Raw genomic sequence first — 24,916 nt, forward strand, 5'->3', positions numbered from 1 at the left:
GGGGGGGAGGGGGAGGAGAGAGGGAGAGGGGGAGATAGACCTCCCCAGAGCTGGGGCGGGCAGCTGGGATCAGGGCAAGAGGCGGGAGGCGCGTCTATATGGTGTCAGCCAGCCTCTTGGCTCAAAAGCTGAACAGGGGCTGAAGAAAGTAATTTTCTGAGTTGCCAGGCATCCACATGATATGAAAGTTGTAAAATAGGAAAGGGTGGACCATGACAGTTGTCCCTTCCCTCCCTTCCTGTCTCCAGCGGTGCCTCCGCATCCTCCCCGAGATACTCTGGGCCCGTGCAGACGGGCCGAATATTCGTATGTACGTTCTTATCCCCCTTTCTGAGACTGTGAGTGGGGTCATTCTGTGCAGATGGCTCTGGGGGTTGCCTTTTCACTTCCCGCTCGGTCTCAGAGGTAAGAAGGAGGCGGCAGCCCGTCGCGCCCGTCAGGGAGCCATGGCTGTCTGCGTGGATGTGCCGTCGCCGTGTTAGCCCCTTCCTGCCGACGAGCATCTGCACCTGCAGTCTCTGCTTTTATTTATTTATTTTTTTAAAGATTTATTTACTTATTTGAGAGAGCGAGAATGAGAGAGAGAGAGAGAGAGAGTACATGAGAGGGGGGAGGGTTAGAGGGAGAAGCAGACTCCCTGCCGAGCAGGGAGCCCGATGCGGGACTCGATCCAGGGACCCCAGGATCATGACCTGAGCCGAAGGCAGTCGCTTAACCAACTGAGCCACCCAGGCGCCCCACAGTCTCTGCTTTTAAAAGCACCACTGTGACGAATGACCCCGCGCGCTCGCCTTCAGCAACCACGCAACTGCATCTACGGAAGGAAATCCCAGAAGCAGACTGTTGGGTCAAGGAGCATGTGCCTTTGCAGTTTTGGTAGACGTTGCCGGAATGCCTCCACAGAGGCATTTTTGTCCCGGCTTCTGAAAACAGCCCTGGGGGTGTGGTTGGAGCCAGAGTCCGAGCTGGGTCTGGGGGTAGAGTCACAGGCAAGATGGGGGGGCCGGTTTGGATTGTGCCCTGTGTTTGGACAGACGCGGGCGCGTCTGCACTGAGGGCGGCCCCTCCTTAACATGGAGAGCCAGGCCCCCACAGGGGCTTCGCCCAAGGGGCTCTCACAGGCTGTTAGAACGTGGTTGGTGGCACCAGCTTTGAGTTCAAATGCCCCCCATCCCTCTCTGTTTCACCCGTCTGTTGGGTCTCTAGTACTCGCCCCTGGAAGCACCCAGGGGGCGTCTGTGTCCAGTGGTTGCGGCGAGCGTTGGGAGCACAGAACATAAATTCCCTGTTAGCCTGTGACGTGAGAACTAGCCTGTTCTGGGCTGCTCTGTGAGGAACGAGGCTAGTGGGCCAGCTGAGGACTCTCGCTGGAAGAACCATGGAAGGATGAGCCACCACCCCTGGGGGCGTGAGGCCCATGGGGTGCTGGGCTCCACAGAGTAGCACATGAGCTTCCCTCTTCTGCCCCCCAGCAGAGCCCTCTGAAAGGCCCAGGCACGCCCCCTCTGAGCCTTGGCGGGCATCTCCATCCCTCACCGCTCTGTGGGCACCCCTGGGGAGCATCGAAGCCGTGACACTAGAGAAGGGCCCAGACGTGGGCCAGGCAGCTCCTCTGTCACCCTGCCTGCCGGGCCACCCCTCCCCCAACAGCTGGAAACCACCAGATCTCCTGCTTTTAATCCTCCCTCTCCTTCCTCCCCCATCCGCAAGCCCCACCTCAAAACGGGCTTTGCTTCTCAAGACCTTTGGGGGAAAACTTTTGTTTCTAAAAGAGTTGGGCGCTTTCCTTTTGGAGGCCTTTGGTATCTTAAGTTTTGAGACCCACAAAACCATGGGTGATCAAGTGTTCTATCTCCTGCTTTCACCTAGACCTGCTTCCCAGAGGTCATCCCACTTGGGATGGCTTCATGGGAAAGGGGGTTCCCTAGAAGATGACCCTCCTCCTTTGATTGGTTCCTTCCGAAATTCCCACCAGGGAAATATGTACCCTGAACACTCCCTGGGCACGGGGACGGAGAGAAGACGCCCACAAAGCTTGAGCCTCACACCCTTCCGTGCTCCCTTCTCTCGCCGTGCCTGTTGGGTGGCGAGGATCTTCCAGGCACCCTCCCCCCACCAGGGCAGCACTGGCTGCTGTGGGGACCCAAAAGGCCAACCCAGAACCCCTGCCCCAAGGACAGATGGGGGATTTTGTTGGGGACGGGAAACTTACATACTTTCACATTTGGTTTCAGTGTTAAATAGCGTGTTGTGACCTCATGTGGGTGAGATGTGCTCACGAGTCCAGGGTAGAGGGGTCACAGGGCTGGAGAGTCAGAAGAAAGGGGTTGGTTGAATTGATTCCCGAGGAATAGGAGGTTCCTCCGGGGAGCAAAGGTGGAAGCAGAGAAGGGAACACACATGTGTACAGGGACCGTGGACTGTGAGGAGAGGGCTCTGGAATTCCGGACGGAGTAGCCCTGCAAAGGAGGTCCAGGCTTACAGCTCTGCAGCCTGACGCGTCTTTGTCTGGGTCAGAAGCGGCAAGTGGCAAAGAGGTAGCCCTTGGTACTGACATCTTTGCTTTGACTCCCATGGTTTAAAAATTTTAAATATCAAATTTAAAATAAAAAGTTTACTGAGTTATCCAGAAATGTGAGACACCAGACCCGAATCCAGATTCTGCTTCTCTTGGAAAACAAATCCAGCCACTGGACTCTATGAGTTTTCTAGAGCTGCCATAACAAAGTACCTCACACTGGGTGGCATAAAACAACGGAAGTTTCTTCTCCCGGTTAAGAGGCTAGAGGTCTGAAACCAAGGTGTCAGCCGGGCCGTCCTCCCCTGACACCCTGGAAAGCATCCTTCCTCACCGCTGGCTTCTGATGGTCACCGGCTGCACTCGGCGCTCCTTGGCCCATAGATGTATCACTTCGGTCTCTGGCTCCCAGTGACATGGCTTCTCCTCTGAGTGTGCGTCTAGGTTTCCATGTCTTCTCCTCTTATATGGACACTGGTCTGGTTGGGTTAAGAGCCAAGCTGACTCCAGTGTGACCTCATTTTAACTTGATGACATCTGCAAAGACCCTATTCCCAAATCTTCACAGGTGCCAGGGGTTAAGGCTTCATATTTGGGGGATGCAACGCAGAAATAAATGAATGAATGAATGAATGAATGAATGAATGAATAAGTAAGTAAGTAAGTAAGTAAAAGCTTGTCCCCAACATTCAGGATTTAATAATGCCAATTCTTGCCGTTTGAGATTTTTGGTACCAAGAAACGGAAGCGCATTCTCGGCCTTCCTCTGCCTCAGTCAGACTTCTAACAGCGCTCTGTGGTCTCCCCCGCAGCTTCGGGCCTCTCTTCCTCTCCGTCCACACCCACCCAGGTGGCCAAGCAGCACACCTTTCCTCTCGAGTCCTACAAGCACGAGCCTGAGCGACTGGAAAATCGCCTCTACGCCTCGTCTTCCCCTCCGGACACAGGCCAGAGATACTGCCCGTCCTCCTTTCAGAGCGTGGCCAGGCCTCCAGCAGCATCGCCGACATACTATGCTTCCCCCAGAACCGTAAGTCTGGCCCCGTCCTGCGGGCCGGGCCTCCAGGCATCGGGGGGGGGGGCACTGAAGCCGAGGCTGTGCACCCCTGACGTGTTGGGTGTATTTTATCACGAGTCCCGGGCTGAGAAAGAAACGCAGAGGGTGCAGCAGGCACATGGCAACAAAACAGAACGTGGTAACGCCTGGAACCTGACCAGAAAGTGTGTGTTGCCTCAGCCTCTTTTAAGTAGTCAGTCCTAAAAAGCTTTATTTGAATTTATCTAGATTGGGAGCCTAGAGAAAGAAGTGATAGGCGAAGCAAAAAAAAAGGTTGTTTTTTTTTATTTGTTTTGGTTTTTTAAATTTTATTTTATTATGTTATGTTAGTCACCATGCAAGGTTTTTTTAAATTGAAGTTTTATTTTGGAGTTTTAAGATTTCATTTGTGCTCAGAAGCATTCTTGAAAAGATGAGGCTCTTGGAGGGCAGTGGTGTGGCGAGCCAGGCGGCTGAGCCCCCGCAGAGGCTGAGGGTCAGTGAGTGCGGATGGAGGAAGGCAGCTGAGCAACGGGACCCATGAGCTCTGCAGCGACACAGTGGGCCTGAAGCGTGGAGACGCTCTCCATCCCTGCCTGGGTCCGACGAGGAACGTGGGTCCTCAGTGTTCTGCCTGTGCCCAGCGAGGACAGAAGAACCGTGTCCCTGAAGTCCATCTATGTGGATGGGACCGTGGGGTCTGGTGGCTGTAGTGGTCCCCTGGGGTTGCTGGAACTAAGTGGCATGAACCGGGGGGCTTAAAAGAACCAGAAGCTATTGCCTTGTTGCTCCGGAGGCTGGAGGTCTGAAGTCTTGGTTTGGGCAGGACCATGCTCCCTGCAGAGTGTCTGGGGGGTGGGGAGGAGCCTTCCCTGGTTCTTCCAGCTTCTGGGAGCCCCGGCTGTTCCTTGGCTTGTGGCAGCATCACACTGATCTCTGCTTCTGTCCTCACGATGTCCTCTTCTTACAAGGACACCACTCATGTTGGAGTAGGGCCCACCCTGCTCCAGTGTGACCTCGTCTTCACTTGATCACATCCACAGTTTGTATTTCCAAACAAGGTCACGTTCACAGGCATCAGAGCCTAATACCTCACTGTGGCTTTCTGGGGACACTGTCCAACCATAGGCGTTGTTACCTTTGGAGAGAAAGAAGGTGTGTTTGTCATGCAGAGAACATGCCGTCGCTATTCTCCTTGTTCATTCAGCGATTGCTTTATGAGATGTAGGCTTCACAGAGTGTTGTTTGAGGTGCTGAGGGATCAAATGCAAGGTGTCGTTTCTGCCTTCTAGGGCTTCCTGTCTTACTGGGAACAGAGTAACACTCAGATGAAAGAGTTAAGTCAAAGCGGAAAGGAGGTTGGCGGGGGGCCAGGGGGGTGGGTAGAGAGTCCGCTCTAGAGGAGGTGGGGAAGGGAAACGTGTGGTCTGATAAGGCCTGCGAAGGCCCCTGTGCAGCCCAGTAAGCTGGGCCTTGCGTAAGTGGTGGGCCTTGACTGAGGGGAGAGGTGAAGGGAAAGCCTTCCAGAGAAGAAAAGTCGCCACGACTTGAGTGGGAATGAGGGGGACGTGCAGCATGGAGAAGGAGCGGGCTGTGGGCCATGTCTGAGGGTCAGGAACGTAGCAGCAGACCAGGAGGTAGACTGGAGACAGGAAGACCCAGAAGCAGAGGAACAGTCCAGATGAGGAGCAGGACAGGGCTTGGTCCTGGAGAGCTATGGACCTTGGAGGAAGGTCATCCACGTTCTTGGGTGGGAATGAGAGAAGATCTAGAAAGGCTCTCCTGGACACTTCACAAAGAAACTTGGTTATAGAGACAATGGAACAAAAAAAGAATCCATAAAAGGGAACCGTGAGGCAACCCAGATTGTCAAAAGCAGGAAGCCATTACTCCTCTGGGGCTAGAGGGGCAATGAGAGGTGGTGGGGTTACCAGAGCCCATCCAATGGGAGTAGAACCTGGTGTGTCTGCCCGGTAGGAGCTGGAGCCACAGAAGAGAAGCAGCCCCTGGCCAGAGATGCCCTTTGGGGCAGAGGGATAGAAATCCTCCAGCCTTGTGCCAAACCTACCCCGAAGCCTATGGGCGAGGTGATCTGGTACAGAAGGAGCCTGTGGGGGCTGGGAGCAGAGGAGAGGACCGAAGAGGGAGGTGACCAGCAGAGAGGCTCCCAAAGATAAAGGAGATATAAAAGTCTCAAGATATTGGCTTCTTCTCATTATTTATTAGTGATAGTTGAGAGAATAACCCCATTTAGGAAGAGACACCGATTTGAAGAGAAAACAGTTATTTGGGGTTTAGATCATTGGAAGTTATGCTGACAGACACAAGGCTTGTCCATGATTGCAGAAGTTTGCTGCTGGCCTTTCCCAGTTTAAATAAAAGGGAATCCGGAGAGTGCTTTCGGTCCCGTGTCAGCTTTTTTCCTCTGACAATAATGACTGGGAAGTGGTGTTCTTAGCTGTTTAAACCTCACACAACTCAGAAGCCCATGGCTGAGGCCAACAAGCCGGAGTCCTTCTGGGATTTCCAAGGCGGTTCTGGGGCCAGAGTGGAAGTATCCTCAGCTATATCCCACACTCAGTGATGGATATGCCATGTGCCTGGTCAGGGCCTGAGATCCCACACACACGGCTGAGAGTGAGCGTGACATTTCAGCGACATTTCAGCAACCATCCACATGTCCCGAGGGGAGGGTCAAGATGTGGTCATTCTGTACAATGGGATCTTACTCAGCCTTAAAAAGGAAGGACATCCTGATACCTGCTACAACATGGATGATCCTTGGGGACATTATGCTGAGTGAAATAAGCTAGTCATACAAGGACAAATCCTGTGTGATTCCACGTGTCTGAGGTTTCCAGAGTAGTCAGATTCACAGACACAGAAAATAGAAGGGTGGGCGCCAGAGGCTGGACGGGGAAGACTGGAGAGTCGTTGTTCAGTGGGGCAGAGTTTCAGTTTGGGAAGATGGAGAAGTTCTGTAGATGATGGGGGTCACGGTAACACAACAGTGTGAATGTACTCAATACCACTGAATCATACTTTTAAAAGTGGTTAAAATGGCAAATTTTATATTACGTGATCCAGGCAAGACTACAATGTTTATATAGTTTGAGCTTCAGAAAATCTGGGTGGTCACCAGAGGCTCCCCACTTACGTTATGCAATGATACATTTCAAAATTGGAAGACAGTGTCCCCACTGGCCCCCTGACATTAGACAGGCTTGATCCCATTGGACAGCTTTTTTTCTTTTTATTTAAAAGATTTTATTTATTTATCTGACAGAGAGATAGAGAGAGAGCACAAGTAGGAAGAGCGGCAGGGAGAGGGAGAAGCAGGCTCTCCGCGGAGCAGGGAGCCCGATGCGGGGCTCGATCCCAGGACCCTAGGATCATGACCCGAGCTGAAGGCAGACACCCAACTGACTGAGCCACCCAGGCGCCCCCCCGTTGGTCAGCTTTATCACCGGAGGCGTCCCCGGGGGCCCCTGTCATGGCCTCTGCAGCCATTATTGAGCTGGGTCTGTCCTGCTTTGCGCAGGGCTGGTGGTCATTTCAAGTTTCCACAAAGTGCACTTCTTTATCACTGGACTATGTTGATTGTCTTAAGTTTCTTAAGAGCTTGGCTGATTTCATAAATTTGGCTACCAGCATAATCTTCATTGGAGAAATGTGATTGCTTAAAGACTTCTGTCAGCCTGAAAATATTCAGATATAATTTGTCTCTGCCCTTTGGAACAAAAAGACGCTTTCTGTAAACATTGACCCCAAAGATCACTTTTATAAAATATGTTCCCATTAGTCTTATTCTAAAATTGGAATGGGGATAAGGGTAATTAGTTTGTCTTTGGTAGAAAGTACTCATTTTATCATTTATTTACTCAGCAAAGACTTACTAAGCAACTTCTGTGTGTCATAAACTGTGCTCAGAAAGGGCAAGTGGGTGACAAACGTATGAGGAAGAGACATGTTTGTCCTTTTCACTACTTGATTAAGGGCGCATTATGCATGGGAGGGCTTCAAGAAATAGCTAAGAACTAGTTGAACAAAGGAGGGAGATTTGTCTCTCTGGGGGATGCAGGCAGGTAAATAATTACAACAGAGTTTGATGGAGCCTGGGTTATTATGATGGGAGGAAACACCCAGTCCAGTGTGAGTGCATGGAAGAGCCAATCCCAGAGGAAGGAAGTGGACTTTTTTTCAGCAGAGAGCAATAATCAGTTTTGCAGTTTTGGATGATCTGTTCTGGATGGATATGGAAACAAGACTGGATTTGAGTAAGACAGGAGCTCAGACGGGACACAGTGTGAAATTATCTGCGCCTGGTGGTAGCTGACGGTGGAACAGAGTGGACCAATGTTAAGAAGTTAAGAACTATTTAAGAGGTTGAATTGAAAGGAATTTGGAATGCAGTGATTGATGGGTTGAGGGGGAAAGAGAAGAATCAAGGATGATTCTAGAAGTTTTGCCTTAGGAAACTAGATGAATGGTAGTTGCAGTTGCTGGGATAGGGAACAGGGGAGGAAGAGGAGCAGGCTATGGATGTGTGCGTGCATGCATGCATGTGAGCAGGTGTGTGTGTGTGTGTGTGTGTGTGTGTGTATTCAGGTGGTGGTATTATAATAAGGTGCCCATGGAACATTCAAGAGGAGGTATCCAAAGGGCAGTTGGATATGTGCATCTGGAGCTAGAAATTAAGATTGAAAATCATCAGGACATGAATGGTAATTTATGCCACGGTTGTAGATGAAATAATCTAGAAAAATACATGGTAGGTGAGAAGAGAGCCAGAAAAACGTGGACATTTCAGGCACAAACAAAGGAAAAGGATTCTGGATTGCCTTGAGATTAGGCAGAAAAGCAGGCAAACACAGTATCATGGAAGCAAAAGGAATGTGTTTCACTGTGTGTCACGCATTCAGAGGGAATGACCAGTGACGTCAAATGCAGTTGAGTGGCCTGCAATGTAAGGACTGAGGTCGGCCCCGATGACATTGGCAGGAATACTATGGTCACGTGCAGAAGCCATGGAATGTGGGCTGAATGGTGAAGAGTGAAGAAGTGGAGATCTCTAGTGTAGATCGCTCGAGAATCCTGACTTTGAAGGGGAGGAGATAGGGCTGTCGCTGTTAGAATGGAGGTGATGGTTTTTTCCTATAACTGGGAATAGGTTTAAATACTAATCGGGACACGGTTAGTAGGAAGGAAGCAGTAAAAGACCAAAGGGAAAAGGCGAGCCTTACGTTCTGCTCTTGTCAAGGAAATGGGTAGGGTTTCTTGCGTGGTGGCAGGTGTTTGTCTTGGGCCAGTGGAAGAATCATCTTCTGTTGCACTGAAGACTTGACATGAAGGTATTCGAGGCATCAGTGCTTTTCCGGTTCCCTTTCCACAACACTCATTCCCCCACTCCTCCCCTTTTTCTTCCAGGAATTTCACTCTTGACCTACGTCTTGGGTCAGAGTCCCTAGAAGCAGAGTCTGAGATGGGGTTTGGGCTGCAAGTTTGTCAATTGACTACAGAGTGCTCAGAATAAACCTGTAGGTGCAAGGGGAGGAAAGAAGGAAGGCGAGTATGTGGTTTGGGATGAGATGTAGCCTCAGCCTGATGACAGGAGAGCTCTGGAGCGTAAACTGTGCCAGAATTTGCCCTGCCTGCAGGCAAGGAGGCTGACCTTTTTACCCTCACACCAAGCAGCCGTTAGTTTTGTGATGCCCCAGGTGGAGGGAAATGCACCTCCAGCTGGGATCATCTGAGGACAATCCTGGAAGAAGTTTTCAGGTTTGAGCCATCAGCAGCAGCCCCTTAGCCAGTGACAGGGGACGCAAGGCATCGGCTGAGGCCTGGTCTCTCGTCTTCTCTTGCCTGGTTGGTTCCTGTATCGTCCCCGTTCTTCTATTGCCACATAAAAACCTCCCCAAAACTTAAGACAGCAACCGTTTCTTTAGCTCACAATCCTGCAGGCTGTCAATTCGGGTTGGGCATTCTTCTTGTCTTGGCCGTGCTTACTCACACGTCTGTGGTCACTTACGAGGTTACTTGGCGGCTGGTCGGCCCCGAGCGGCCTCAGCTGGAATGTCTCACCTCTGTTCTGTGTGGTCTCTCCTCCCCCAGCAGAGGCTGTCCCAGACTTGTTCTTATGATAGTGGCACGATTCCAGGAGGCAAGTCTTCCTGAGGCCTAGGCTCAGAACTGGTACCCTAACTCCTACCTGAGGTAGAATCTGTTTCCTCTCCCCTTGAAGCTGGGTTGGGTTTTTTCCTTGCTTCGGCCACCAGAAAGAAGCAGAAATGACAAAGTCCCACTGCAGAGAGCCTGGATACAGGAAGATGTGAAGAGTGTGGGCCAATTTTCAGATCTCCCACACGCCTTATCACTTGATTTCAACAGCCGGGCCTGTCATGGAACACAACATACTGGAGTCGAGAGGTTCATTTATCTCTGTATGAGGAGTCTAATTTAGACGGTTAACTCTTTTGAGAGTAATTCCCTGAAAAGGACGCTGCTGCAGTTTATGTTCCCGGAGAAGCAGACTCTAGCCAGAAACTAGTGTGCAGGGTGTTCATTAGGAAGCGTTCTAAGGATCAATGCCTGAGGGAGAAAGGAAGGAGGGAGGCAGGTCTGAGGGAGAAGCTGCGAAGCAGTGCTGTCTCGACCAGGTCCTCGGCAGACCCCCAGGGAGCCCTAAAACTGGGGCAGCTCCCCAGACTTGTCCCAAGTTGGGGCAAAGGAGCCAGGCCCTTCTACCGTTGCATCAACCACTCATTAGATGTCAGCTCTCCTGGAAGGGGGTTGACCGTGGCCAAGGCAACTCTCCTCAGCCAACTGCAGTGCTGGCTAATAGTTGAAGGCCATCACTTGGCAGATTCCCAATAGCTGGGGGGAAATCCTTCACTTCTGAAAGGGGATCTGAGTGGTACATCACAACCTCTAACCATGGGCTTATAGTCTCTACTTTTTTTTTTTTTTCTATTTATGATCCCCAAATTCTGATAGGTGAAAACAAGGGGTATCATATTTTTTCTTATGATATATTTAAAACGTAACTAAACTGAAGAAAAGGGTTCAGGATGGTTGGTTGGGGATGAATGAAGAAGGTTTTATTAGGCCCAGGGCGAGAGGAACTAAGGGCCCAGCCAACACCCATCACCAGCTCCCCGCCTGTGGGAGTGAGCCACCATGAATGTGAATCCTCCAGCCCCAGTCAAGTCTTCAGATGAGACTGTAGCCCCAGCCAATACCAGAGATCCAGGACCACCCATCTGAACTGCTCATGAATTCCTGACCCACAGAAACTATAAGAAATAATGTATTGTTCTGCTATGGCTACTACAACAGAATGCCACAGACTAAAGGTTTTAACAGAAATTCATTTCTCGGGGCGTGTGGGTGGCTCAGTCAGTTAAGCATCTGCCTTCAGCTCGGGTCATGATCCTGGGATCCTGGGATCGAGCCCCACGTGGGGCTCCCTGCTAAGTGGGGAGTCTGCTTCTCCCTCTCTCTCTCTGCCGCTCCTCCTGCTCATGCTCTCTCTCTCTCATAAATAATTAAGAAAAAATTTTTAAAAAAAGAAAAAATTCATTTCTCACAGTTCTGGAGGCCAGAAGTCCAGGATCAGGGTGTTGACAGGATCCGGAGGCCTCCTCTGCTGCAGATGCCACCTTCCTGCTGTGTCCTTATGTGGTCTTTCCTCTGTGCGCATGCATCCCTGGTGTCTCTTCCTCCTCTTATGAGGACACCAGTCCTATTGGGTTAGGGCCCCACCCTATGACCTCACTTAACCTTAGTTACTTCCTTAAAGGCCCCATCCCCTAATACACTCACACTGGGGGTTAAGGGCTTCAGCCTATGAATTTGGAGGTGGGGGGACACAATTCAATGCATCACAGATAATAAATTACTATTATTCTCTTAAGCCACTGAGTTTTGGGGTGATCTGTTATATATCGAAAGATATCTAGTACCTGTTTTATCATGTATCTGGGGAGATATTAAACTCAGAAGTTTGGGGTTCGTTTTAAAAATTGATTGTCTTGCCACTGAGTCACTCTTTAAGATCCCTGGTTTTCCTAGTATGAATATTTGGAAGGAAGTCACCAACCCGTCTTTCAAGATTGTTATTTGGAATAATTAACCTTTTTTATTTTTTAAGATAGGAAAGCACTCTAAAAATCTAAAAATATTTAAAATCACTTGACCTTAAGGAATAGATAAGATTTTAGAGGCTCTATTTTGTTCTTTTATTCCCATCTACCATTTTAAATATCAAATTACAACCTAATAAGATCTTGGTGTTAAGACCATCTGCCCAGAAATGGCAAACTAACAGTTCCATAGTCCGTTACTCACAACAGATTAGATATTTTAAAAATAGTTTGGGAAAGATTCACATTGGGTCGAGGAGTAAGGAACGCCAGCGAGAACTGATTCATATTGGTATTGGTTATCACGAGAGTTGTTGCTTACACAAGTGTTGCCAGCGTGTTGAAGAGGCAGGCAGGGAATATCTACTCTCCCGGCTGTCAAAAGAAGGTATTATCATTGGCATCCTTCCTGGGTCCCTGCACTGGTAGGATCATGACTTCATGAGCAGAGAGAAGGCAGAGCCCAAATAAGAGAGATGTACTTGGCTGAGCACTTGGCCTGTTTTTTCTGAGCACTGGCCTGGGTCTGTGGGATTCTTATTTATTCTGTTCCCCAAGGTAGCTGAGCTCCAGGAAAGGATGTTGAATCTTTTTACCTCAATTTTTCTTTAATTTGACAAATGGCCTACCTCTGTCACCTTCCCAGGGACCCATGCGGGAAATGACTCGTTCAATGGTGGTTTCCTAAGATGCCATCATTTGCCTGACAGCAGGCTAGGTACTGAGTGCTCAGGGACAGTTGAGAGCATTTCCACCTCAAGAGTCTCAGCAAGTGCAGGTCCCATGGAGCTGGGATCCAGGGCTAAAGCGGCTGAGGGGTGCCTCCACCTCTTCCCTCACGGACCACAACCTACCAGATGCGGGATATGCACTTGGCATCACTGTGATCACGGGGGCACAAATGTACATTTCCCAGAGTGAGTTATTTGGCTGTCTCGGTTGATAGAACCAACCCTTCTGTTGGTCAAATGTGCCACCATGACAGCAGGCACTTCAGGATTCATCTTGAACTTTTCCACCCAAAAGGAACAACGCTGGACAAGGGAATGGTTAAAATATTGGGGTCCCGTGGAGTTGGGATGCTCACTGGAGTTTCTCAGGATGATCTATAGATAAGGCCTCTGCTGGGAGGAGGACTACGTGGCAGTTCGCTTTTTCCTTCCCTTGGGCCGGCATTGTCAAGGACGCCACCTAACTGTGCAACAGGCCTTGACTAAATGTATCTCTTGTTGAAGAAACCATCTTGATCATGGCTGTCTATAAGCTCAGGGCAGAAGCCAGCCTTCCGGGGGCCACTAGGTGAGTGCGCGGTGACAAAGGGTAGATGGAAACAACTTTGTCATGAAGTTTGGAGTGAAGAGGAGCCATGAGTGAGGGCCAGGGCTGGCGGGGAGCCAGAGGGCATTTCTCTCAAAGATGGGCCTGGCCTGAGCATGTGAACGTGCTGATGGAGGGATGTAAAAGTTCCCGAACCTCCCACCCTCTCTACCCACTCCTCTGTCCTCCAAAGATGTAGGCTTTACGTGAGGATCAAAGGAGAGCGTGTGTGTAGGCTTCCCGAAGCTCCATTACTAGCAAACACTGAAGTCGAGCCTTGAACCAAGGGAACGGGGCTCCAAAGCCCATGTTCGTGGTGTGACTTCCTACGGCCTCTAGAGAAGTCCAGGCTTCTCGGCCCACCCGTTGCACGCGGACCCAGTGTCTTACCGCACCTACGCCTGGTTCAGGGGCTGGCCCCGGGGCCAAAGCTGGCCCGTCATCTCTTTCTGTAATTCAAGTTTTCTTAATACACAGCCACGCCCATTCGTTAATGCCTTGTCTCTGGCTGCTTTCACGGGGAAGCAGAGGTGAGTACTTGTAACAGAGACCAGATGGCCTGCAAAATGCACGATATTTATCATCTGGCCTTTTTTCGGGAAAAAAACTTGCCAGCTCCTGACTAATTTGTGCCAGAGCCTCCCTTTCCTGCATCTCATTAATTAATAGGACCTCCCACGCCAAGTGCCAGGGTGAGACTAGTCCCCAGAAAGGCAAGAGGCCAGTGGCAGAGCCCTGCCCCACTGAAGGCTCAGCGCCAGTCCCACGGGAGAGCGCAAGGGAAGTTAGTCATCGGGCCTGCCCGCCACAGGCCCCGCCCGAAGCCGGGCTGCCCGTAAAGTTGGCAAACTGACCGGTGGTCCTGTAGAGTTGGGACTGGGGGATCTGCATTCCCCTTACCCTCTGAGCATTATGATGTCATACAGTCCGCTTTGGGACTGGATTGAGGAGATTATGGGGTAATATAAATTTAAGGTGGAAGGGCCCTTATTCATCCCCTTACTCTCGTTGAGTGAGGAAAGGATGCAAATTTGATGTAAATGGCACAAATGGGCCTCGTGAAGTCTTCGTTGCCTACCCTGGCAGCGGTTTCGAGGAATGAATTGGTCAGCTGAGCAGTTTTTTCCCAAAGATTTTATTTATTTATTTGAGAAAGAGAGAGAGCACGAGCGAGGGGCGGAGCAGAGGCAGAGGGAGAGAGAGAATCTCTCAAGCAGACTCCACACTGAGCACGGAGCCCAACGTGGGGCTCCATCTCCCGACCCTGAGATCATGACCTGAGCCGAAACCAAGAGCCGGACACTTCACCGACTGAGCCGCCCAGGTGCCCCCACAGCCATGTATTTTAATAGAAGGATTGCTCCAGGGACAGGCTAGAGGCCAGAGGAAGCCTCCAGAAGACTAAGCAAGCAGACCCATAAAGAAAGGACAACGGTAGTCCAGTGAGACACAACAAAGGGCTGAATTAAGGCCACAGGAGTGAAGACTTAGAGGAAGGGGTTAATTATGAAGGCATGTAGCAGATAAAATCAGCTGGCCTGGGTGAGACCCAGGCACATGGCGTGTGGGAGGAGGGCTCGAGGTAACTCTCCAGTTTCTGGGATGAAATGTTGGATGACAGTGTCCTTAAACTGGGAGGGGAAGTAGATCTTGGGATGAAAGTTAACTCCGTTTGTGCCACACATTCTTTGATTCCAGGGGCCTGGATATGTAAGCCTGGGGCAGAGAAGCAGAGGTTCAAAAATGATTCTCTTTGTCCCTTTTACGGGCCATGCGTTAAATCAAAGAAATCAAGACTCTGAACACCTTTACCTTTATAGCTGCTGATGCAGCGGAGAAAAGCAAGCAGAATTTCATTCTTTTTTTTTTTTTTTAAAGATTTTATTTATTTATTTGACAGAGAGAGAGAGACAGCAAGAGAGGGAACACAAGCAGGGGGAGTGGGAGAGGGAGAAGCAGGCTTCCCGCGGAGCAGGGAGCCCAATGCGGGGCTTGATCCCAGGACGCTGGGATCATGACCCAAGCCGAAGGCAGACGCTTAACGACTGAGCCACCCAGGCGCCCCCAGAATTTCATTCTAATGAGGGACACTTTTTACCAATACAGCTGTATGAAAATGCATTTGGGGGGCTGAATGTTAGATGGTGGAAAAATTACTGTACCTACTCATGCATTCTAGACGGGCTTGTCTTGATTTGCATTTAGATGGGAATTCCTTCAGCTCAGAACCAGGATTGTCCTCTAACCCACCGCACTCAGAAAAGCATTAACTTGGGCTGGTGAAGTGTTGTTGGTACAACAGCGACCCAGACCCTAACACCAACCAGTATTAATAGTGTTGCTTAATGACTCCATAGAAATGAGCCACTGGAATGGTGGAAAAGTTTAGAACAAGCCTCCTCCGGCAGGTGTCTGAGACTGCAGTGTGTAACCTGTTAATGAGTGACTACCCAAACTCCCCAGCAGTGCTCCACCCACTTCAGGAGGCGGTGTGTTGTCTTCCTGCTATTTCTGAGGCTGAGCACAGGACCCTAGGGCACCATCGGGTGCAGTCCTGAGTACGAAGGACATCTGCACATCATGAGCATGGTTAGAGGCGGATCAGGAACAACTCTCTACGGAACTACACAGAGTAAATTCCAGGATGATCTCTACCTCTCGGCCGACGAGTTCCTCTTCTCGCATTGTATCAAAAGCAGATTAAAAGCCCATTGCCTATCATGTGTTCATCTGCAAATTGGAAAGGCTATTCAATTACCTTGGGTTAGTCTGATTATGCCGTTCCATTGGCCGTCTTTGCATTTAATTTTTAAAATTAGGTACATCTGGAGAAGTCTTTTATTATCTCTTTTTAAAATAGCATTCCTAGGCGCCTGGGTGGGTCAGTCCATTGAACATCTGCCTTCGGCTCAGGTCATGATCCTGGGGTCCTGGGATCAAGCCCCGCATCGCGCTCCTTGGTCAGCGGGGAGTCTGCTTCTCCCTCTGCCTGCCGTGCTCTCTCTCTCTCTGTCAAATAAATAAAATCTTAAAAAAAAAAATAGCATCCCTCTGGGATGAGGGAGTCCTGGAGATTGGTGGCAGCACAACCATGTGTGTGTACTTAACACGACTGACCCGCGTGCTTAAAAATGGTCAAGAAGGCAAATTTTATGTTATTTTACCACAATTCGAAAATTTTTAAATAATAACATCGCCCTGATTATAAAAAGAAAAGCATAAAGGGAAGAAAAACTTTGCACACAGTTCTGCCATGCTGAGACATGAACTGTGCTGGGGCATGTTTTGCTTGCGCTTCGCTGTGCACTCGTACACACAGCCGTAGCCGTGGACACGTGACAGACTTAAGCCTGAGCACTCCGCTGAAGTGGTAGTCAGGCCCCTGTCTTCAGTTTACAGAGTGTGGCTGTCAGGAGGATGTCATTTTTAAAGGTCTCATTTCCATAAAATTTGGTGGTCACACCATATTAAATATTACTTTATACTATTCAAATTATGAAGCAGACCGCTGGGTCTAACCCAGTAAACGATAAATATTACACGTAGCCTGGAGAGCACGTTTAACATACCCAAAGCCCTTGGGGCGCCTGGGTGGCTCAGTCGTTAAGCATCTGCCCTCAGCTCAGGTCATGGTCCCAGGGTCCTGGGATCGAGTCCCACATCGGGCTCTCTGCTCCGCGGGGAGCCTGCTTCTCCCTCTCCCTCTGCTGCTCCCCCTGCTTGTGCTCTCTCTCTCTTTCTCTCTCTGTCAAATAATTAAATAAAATAAAATCTTAAAAAAGAAAAGAAAAAAAGAAAGTTACAAAAAAAAAAAAACACAAAAACACAAACAAACATACCCAAAGCCGTCAGAGATCGTAGTGATATTCGGATAAAAGATAGTCCAATCTCGGGCGCCTGGGTGGCTCAGTTGGTTGAGCGACAGCCTTCGGCTCAGGTCATGATCCTGGAGTCCCTGGATCGAGTCTCGCATCGGGCTCCCTGCTCGGCAGGGAGTCTGCTTCTCCCTCTGACCCTCCCCCCTCTCATGTGCTCTCTCTCATTCTCTCTCTCTCAAATAAATAAATAAAATCTTAAAAAAAAAAAAAAAGATAGTAAATCTCATGAGACTTATTCACTAGCAGTCAGATTCTTTTAAAAAAAAAACCGAGTATACAACACTTGAGTACCAGGAGGCTGCAGGGGTTCCAGAGCCGTTTGCCTGCCGGTCGGGGACTCAGCTGCCGCTTTGAGGAGTCAGATGAGCAGGTGAATGAAAGGAACACGTTTTCCCATTCTTAAGATCTGTCCTTGTTCGTGGACTTGATTCTGGCCTTTCACTTTTATCATGTCTGGCAATTGAGGATTGGTTTGCGGGGAGGATCCCCAAATACAAATTTACGTGCTCACTATCCGTATTTGAAGATGCTAGAATTGGGATGTAAAATCAATGTAGTTTATTCTTTTCCAGAATGTAAGAATGATTGCAGAAATAATTTTCCACTAGTGGAAAAAATATACTTATTCATTCGGGATTTTCCCTAGTGTCCCCCCCCCAAGGGGCTGTATATAGCACTGCATGCTGAAATAACGACAGAATTTCTCTTCAAAATAGAGACCTGGTGTTAGTGGTTCAAGAAAGAGTCTGTGCCACTCTCCCACTTCTCCTGCTTGTGTTCCCTCTCTCGCTATGTCTCTCTCTGTCAAATAAATAAAATCTTTAAAAAAAAAAAAAGAAAGAGTCTGCGATCCTTCCTGCTCTCGGGACACGTGTCCATAGATGGGGCTGTGTTATCGCTCTGCCTACCCACTTACTCAATCTGACAAATGGGCAATTAAAGAAAACGTCTATTGGGCGCCTGGGTGGCTCAGTCGTTAAGCGTCTGCCTTCGGCTCAGGTCATGATCCCGGGGTCCTGGGATCGAGTCCCACATCGGGCTCCCTGCTCGGCGGGAAGCCTGCTTCTCCCTCTCCCACTCCCCCTGCTTGTGTTCCTGCTCCCGCTGTCTCTCTCTGTCAAATAAATAAAATCTTAAAAAAAAAAAAAAAGAAAACGTCTATTTCCCACTGGGCATAAACTGTAGACTGCATTTGACTTATGCATTAGGTTCGCATGCATCTGCGGCGACTGGGCAACGGCCCCTCATGTTAAGGTATCTGTGTGATATGACAGGAAAAGCCATAAAGTCAACATAAAAACTCATCCATTACCTGTTTATAAGATGGTAAAAGCAAGTATAGAGGGCCTGTAGCTCCGAGGACTTAGAGCATCTCCAGCATTTAGTTCGTTGACCTGACTTACATGGAGGGAGGTGTACCTACTCCCCTCAACAAAGCAAAGTCATTTTTTAATTTTTCTGAGAACTAGGAGGCAGAAACTGAAGTAGAACACAGAATACGTTGCCTAGATAAAACAAACACAAGTAATAAAAGGTCTATTCAAAACAAAAAATATAAAGAGACTGTTTTTTAAATAAGCCACCGAGACCAAATGTGAGAAGATCGAGTTGTATTTACAAATATATTTCGTTGAATAGTTAAGTGCATAGAGTAAGGTCAAATTTTATTTCCATTCCAACAGCACTGCAACAGGTTAGTTTGGATTGTGGTTGATTGCTGTGTCACCAGATTTCCCCCAGCGCTTAGAGAATCAAGCAGGATCTTCATGCACCTCAGTATGGCACCAGAAATTCTGTAACCATCAGTAATACCTCATTCTCTTCTCCAGTTTGAATTACATTCTGAATTGACTCAGAAGACCATCAGATCCTGTGCGTTATATCCAGTTTGGTCCTTAACACAAATGCACAGCAGTTGAAATAATATAAACCAGCTCCTTAGTCATCTACACCAGAAATAACCTTGGTGGAATGATTATAACACACTGTTCTAGATGCTTCGTGATACTCATTGTAGGTTAGTTGAAATCATCTTATAACATGTTCCTCATTTGTGGGTTTGGGATAATCCTGTTTCATAGTGTTTCTGCATGTGTTCTCAGCCCAGTATTCAATTAGATAAGGCATATTTGGTGGCAAATAATTTATGAAGTGTCGTTTTCAGGGACACTTGGGTAGCTCAGTTGGTTAAGCGTCTGCCTTCAGCTCAGGTCATGATCCCACGGTCCTGGGATCGAGCCCCGTGTCGGGCTCCCTGCTCAGCAGGTAGCCTGCTTCTCCCTCTCCCTCTGCTGCTCCCCCTGCTTGTGTTCTCTCTCTTTCTTTCTCTCTCTGTCTCTGACAAATAAATAAATAAAATCTTTTTTTTTTTTTTAAGTGTCATTTTTCAGTCTTAAAATGATCTTCAGTGGACTTGGAGAACGCATAGGATGACAATAGGTGCTCTGGGATCTGTGGAACAAATTTATCCACCGTTCTTTGAATATAATATCGTTTATTATTCCTTCTTTAAAATAATAAGCATTCGGCGCATTGATTTCTTACACCCAGTACAAGTTCTTTGACTTCCCATCCTCACAACACAATACAGTCACTCTTTCCTGCCTGGTTTGCAGATTATGAAATTAGGGATGCAGTCAAAACCCACTTGTTGATGCCTGTTAGGAGCCAGGCATACGCTATCCTGGCCAGATCTCTGCTAGCTCTGCAAAGGAGGCATTTTCATCTCTATTGTGCAGGTTAAGAATCAAGATGTAGAAAAATTAAGTAATCTGCTCGAGACTTTGCCACTCATAACTAGTAGAGACATGGTGCACACGGACACCTACCTTTGAGACCCAGTACCGAACAACAGTCCCCACACTGAGAGCAGCAATCATTCATTGGCAACCAGCCAGAGGGGAGAACCCCACATTGGCACGCGCCTCGGAGAGGATGTGCTGGACCCCCAGCCAGCGTGTGGCAGAGCCGGGACTTGCCACCAGGACCGCTGCAGGCCTTACGAAGGGCATGAGCTTTGAGGTCAAATACACCTTATTCCCATCCACACAACTTGCTTTCTTCATTTTTTTCTATGCTTTGGGCACCTGTTTCGACTTTGACATCCGTCTTAGAAGTAAGACTTCTAAGAAGTAACACCTGATGAATAATACCCTTTTGAGATTTTTGCCCATACTTGGCTTCTGAATTCTGTGATGTTACTTGCATTAAAACACTCGCCCGATGCAACCAGGTCACCTCCCCTTCCTTTTTTATCTTTGTTTTCTTTTTTTTAAGTAGGCTCCACACCCAACATGGGGCTTGAACTCATGACCCTGAGATCAAGAGTCTCCTGCTCTACCCACTGAGCCAGCCAGGTGCCCCAAGTCACCTCCCCTTCCTAAGGCAGGAAACTATAATGAAAGAGAAGGCTGATGCTGGCTTGATTCACACGTGCTCTCCAAGACATGGCGTCCCCTTCCTCAGATCCTTAGTCATGCATCCCAGCTTTCAAAGATTTATGCTTGGCCGAGTATATTGCTGGACTGAGATCCTTGCCTGTGAACTAAGCTGTGGTTTTTTGCACGGTTGGGAGGCGTATCTGGTATTGTCATCTGTTTTAAACTTTTAGTTATTTCCAGTTTCTCTTGACTCATCAGACAACGCGTGTGTTTCTCCGTGTCCATGATACATAAGGATGTGCTTAACATTTTTTTTAGCTTATCCTCAAAAGTGAAGCCCAATATGGTGCTACTCGGGCTTTTGGATGAGACTGAGTCTTCAGTCATCAGAGTTTATCCACTGATAAAATCCCAGGATTTAAAAAGCATATCACCCTTGGCCATATTGTTGTTAATCAGATTTATAAAACTGGATTTGTCTGTCACCATAATCACAGAGAACTAGCTGGCTGGATTTTCACCAAATTGGGACAGTATGTTCGAGGTGGTGTGACTTGAAGTTGAGGCTATGTGGGCATATGATGGTAATGTCTTGAGCTCTGGCTAAATGCTGGTGCAAGTGCTTTATGTTAGTTAACTCGCATATCCCTCACGGCCCCACAAGGTAGGTCCTGTGGGACCCCTGTCGTACAGATGGGGACACCGAGGCACAGTCAGCTCCACGGGCATGTGGCCTACGCAGTTGCCCTGTGCTTACGAGAGCCCCTTCCTGCTTTAAAGCTCTATCTATTGTCATCTTGAAATTCTTCATTTTTGAGCAAGGGGCCCGTGTTTTCATTTCGCTCTGGGCCTGGCAAGTGGGGCAGCCGGTGCTGGGATCCATACCACGTTCGAGTGAGAGAACCAGGATTAGGCCCCGGTGGTCTGCTCCAGAGCCTGCACTCCTTACCCATGCTGACCTGCCTCCCAGAGAGTAAGTTCTAGTCCAAGAGGGGCCGCCTTGCTATGATGCCTCTGGATTTCTCCTCCAGAGAGCTACTTTGCACACACTCTGTTCAAGGTGATGATTGTTTGGGTGCAGCTGTGGGGAGGGGTCACTGACAACGGCTCATGACTCCAAGGAGGCATCAGCTAGGCTCTAATGTGTCCTTTTAAAGAAGAACCCAGGGAGGGCGCCTGGGTGGCTCAGTCGTTAAGCGTCTGCCTTCGGCTCAGGTCATGATCCTGGGGTCCTGGGATCGAGCCCCGCATCGGGCTCCCTGTTCGGCGGGAAGCCTGCTTCTCCCTCCCCCACTCCCCCTGCTTGTGTTCCCTCTCTAGCTGTCTCTCTCTGTCAAATAAATAAATAAAATCTTTAAAAAAAAAAAAAAAAAAGAAGAACCCGGGGAGAGTGATGCCTGGCGGCATGCTTTTGGGCCTGGTGCCTCCCAAACAGTGGCACAAGGCTGCCCGGAGACCAGCACTCTAATTTCTCTTACTTTGGCCCCTTTACAAATATAAGACTGTTGCTGTTCTTATGAATGCCCATGGAAACTACACAGAAGGAGAAGAATAAAAATATAATTACTGGTTCACCTATTTTCTGAGTAATACTGATAATTCGGGTGACTCTCCTCAGGTGAAATTTGGGAATAATTTCATTTTCACGAGTGAATTCACAATAGCAGGACCAGACCTGGAGCTTCTGGATGCTTCTCCTCCTCCTCCTCCTCCCCTGCTTGTCTGCATCTCCTGCCTCAGGCACGCTCGCAGATGTCAGACCAAGGACGAAGTTTGGGAGAAAAATGGCAAGTCTCAGCAACCTGCCTCTTCACACTCCAGATACCTCAAGTGGATCGCTCTTCCTTCTACTTTGAATAATTGTTCTGCTTTGGAAATCTAAACTGCTACACGCCTCCTGAGCCTCCTTGCCGCCCTGTTCTCCTGGCCGCTCCCGAGCCTGTGTTGCCTCGTTTGCAAAGAGCCCTCACTACCAACCCAACAGCAGACACCCAGACACTGTGACCAGTAGCTGGTGTCGGTTCCAGGAGGGAGAGGGGAGGGAGGTCTCGAGTTGCTAAGGATCATGAAGCTTTTTTTTTTTTTTTTAAGATTTATTTATTTACTTGGGGGGTGGGAGGGACAGAGGCAGAGAATCTTTCAAGCAGATTCCCTGCTGAGCGAGGAGGCAGACACGGGGCTCGATCCCATAACCCATGAGATCATGACCTGAGCCGAAACCAAGAGTCAGACGCCCAACCAGCTGAGCCACCCAGGCGCCCTGACCAAGTTAAGCTTTTTAAAAATAAATCTTGTAATTGATTGTTTAAAAAAAACAAAAACAAAAAAACAACTCTTAGCACTATTTAGGGTCACTCCAGGAATACAGTGTGAATTTTCAAGTTGCATTCTTTTCAGGAGAGTCTAAAACTGCAGAGAATACTGAGACTAAGCCACAGATTTTAAAAGCCAAACAATAAAAAGGTGCCGGCTAAGGCCTTCGATAAACAAGCAGGTAACCTCAAGAAGCTTTGGAGTGATATTTATAGCCACACTGTGTGGCTTTTGTGATCTTGTCAACATTCCTTTATTGGCTTTCTTTTGCTTCCATAAAGACTTCATTGCTATATTTAAAGGCTTCTTTTTTTTTTTTTTTAAAGATTTTATTTATTTATTTGACAGAGAGAGACACAGCGAGAGAGGGAACACAAGCAGGGGGAGTGGGAAAGGGAGAAGCAGGCTCCCTGCAGAGCAGGGAGCTGGATGCGAGGCTCGATCCCAGGACTCTGGGATCATGACCTGAGCCGAAGGCAGACGCTTAACAACTGAGCCACCCAGGCGCCCCATTTAAAGGCTTCCTTTGATGAATGCCTCTATTTTTAATTATTGCTCTTCTTGAAAAACTCACTTTCAAATGAAATGGGAGCGTGGGGACTCTGGCTCGAAGGCACTGGTTATCTCTGAAGATGAGGCTGCCAGTTTGTTTGAAAGTTAATATACAGAAATCCCAGATACTTGCCCTCACAAGAAGAGTACTTGCTCATGGAAGATGGGTTCCAAAAAGAGATTAAGTAAAAGCCTCTAGGTGGACTAATGGGCCCTCCTGCATCCCTGCTTGGCTTCCAGAATGTTGGCAGCAGGGTTTTTCTCATGTGCACCCAGCCACGCAGAGAAGGAGGATTTCTCTTTAGAGAAAAGATCTGCAGACCCTGAAACTTTCAGCTTGCCACTTCCATTTCACTATGGAGAAGCCCACCCGTCTCCGACTCCCATCTTCACGTACAGACCTCCTAACCTAGCTTCTTAGGGTCTTCCTATTAAATATGCAGCCAAAGAAAACCAGGCATTTGAGGAAACTATTATGAAAGACAGAGACAAATGCAAACAGAAAAAAAGAAAGTCTGAAAAGGCAAAAAAGGGAGCAAGGGATACTGCAGCCATGAAGTAAGAGCAGGAGGCTCTAAAGATTGAAAAGGGGTATTCCAAGACCAAGAGTTGTGGGAAAGCAAAACTATGCAACCAAATACACATATATATCTATACACACATGCACTGGAAGATAAAATTGAGGGGCACCTGGGTGACTCGGTCAGTTAAGTGTCTGCCTTCAGCTCAGGTCATGATCCAAGGATCCTGGGATCAAGCCCCACATCGGGCTCCCTGCTCAGTGGGGAGTCTGCCTCTCCCTCTGCCCCTCCCCCTACTTGTGCACTTTTTCTCTCTCCGTCAAATAAGTACATAAAATCTTTTAAAAAATAAAAAGAAGATAAAATTGAGCATATCTCCTGGAAAGTAAACCCAAAAGGCAAAGACAGAAATTCATTTAAAGAAGGAAGAAAGGAAGAAGGAAGGAGGAAGGAAGGAAGCTAAGTAGGAAGGAAGGCGGGAGGGAGGAAGGAAGAATGGGAGGGCATGTGGGCATCAGTCCAGGAGGCTCAGCCTCTTGATCCTACGAGTCCAGAGAGGAAGAACAAGGAAGACAGGAGAAGAATCAGGAGAGCAAGTGAAGGGCATGAGTTCCCAGACTGATGCCCAGCACAAAACAAAAAGAAAGGGGGGGAAAAAAACAGGAAAAAAAAAAGACCTACACCAAGACACAGCATCATGAAATTTCAAACCAGCAGGGATAAAGAAATGAGTTAAAGCTTCCAGAGAGGAGGCGGAAACAGAGTTTACTTAAAAGGAGGGAGAGACTGGAAATCAGAACGGAGTCAGACTTCAGAACAGCAGAAGCTAAAAGGCCACGAACGGGGTAGGCTTTCAAAATGGAGGGCAGATGATTTCAAAGTTGGGACTTTGGCAGGATGTGAAGTTGAGAGCCATTCTCAGACATGCAAGGTCTCAAATAAATCACCCCCATGTACCTTTCCTGGGGAAGTTCCTGGAGCATCTGGTCCCTCACGATAAGGGCAGAAATTAAGACCCGGGCATTAGGAAAGATGCCCATACTGTTGGGGGAGGGAGAGGCCACCACGTGGCGGGTCTGGATGGCCTCTCAGGCCTAGAGAGCCTGGGACAGCGTCTCCAAGCAAAGAACAAAACCCGCAGATCACCTTATGTATCTGATCACATTGAGAGAAGAGTTCTGGCTTTGGCCGAGTTTGGGGATGATTTCGTGATAGACACATTGAAAATTTAACTCCCAGAAAGCATTAAATTGGATAGAA

At 48.5% G+C, this 24,916-nt stretch overlaps 1 protein-coding gene across 2 annotated transcripts in view; it reads left to right on the forward strand.

Annotated features, from left to right (window-relative positions):
• The window catches only part of LOC102748583 (5'-AMP-activated protein kinase subunit gamma-2-like), a 204,899-nt gene that overhangs the window by 155,959 nt on the left and 24,024 nt on the right, over nucleotides 1–24,916 (forward strand). For both annotated transcript variants that reach the window (XM_081799835.1, XM_081799834.1), the window contains exon 4: nucleotides 3,331–3,548. In XM_081799835.1, coding sequence (XP_081655961.1) covers nucleotides 3,331–3,548 — 218 coding nt within the window. The remainder of the gene's footprint in view (nucleotides 1–3,330; nucleotides 3,549–24,916) is intronic.

The sequence above is a fragment of the Leptonychotes weddellii genome, chromosome 12 (assembly GCF_054177405.1).
Source record: "Leptonychotes weddellii isolate Sample4059 chromosome 12, ASM5417740v2, whole genome shotgun sequence".
Lineage (NCBI taxonomy): Eukaryota > Metazoa > Chordata > Mammalia > Carnivora > Phocidae > Leptonychotes > Leptonychotes weddellii.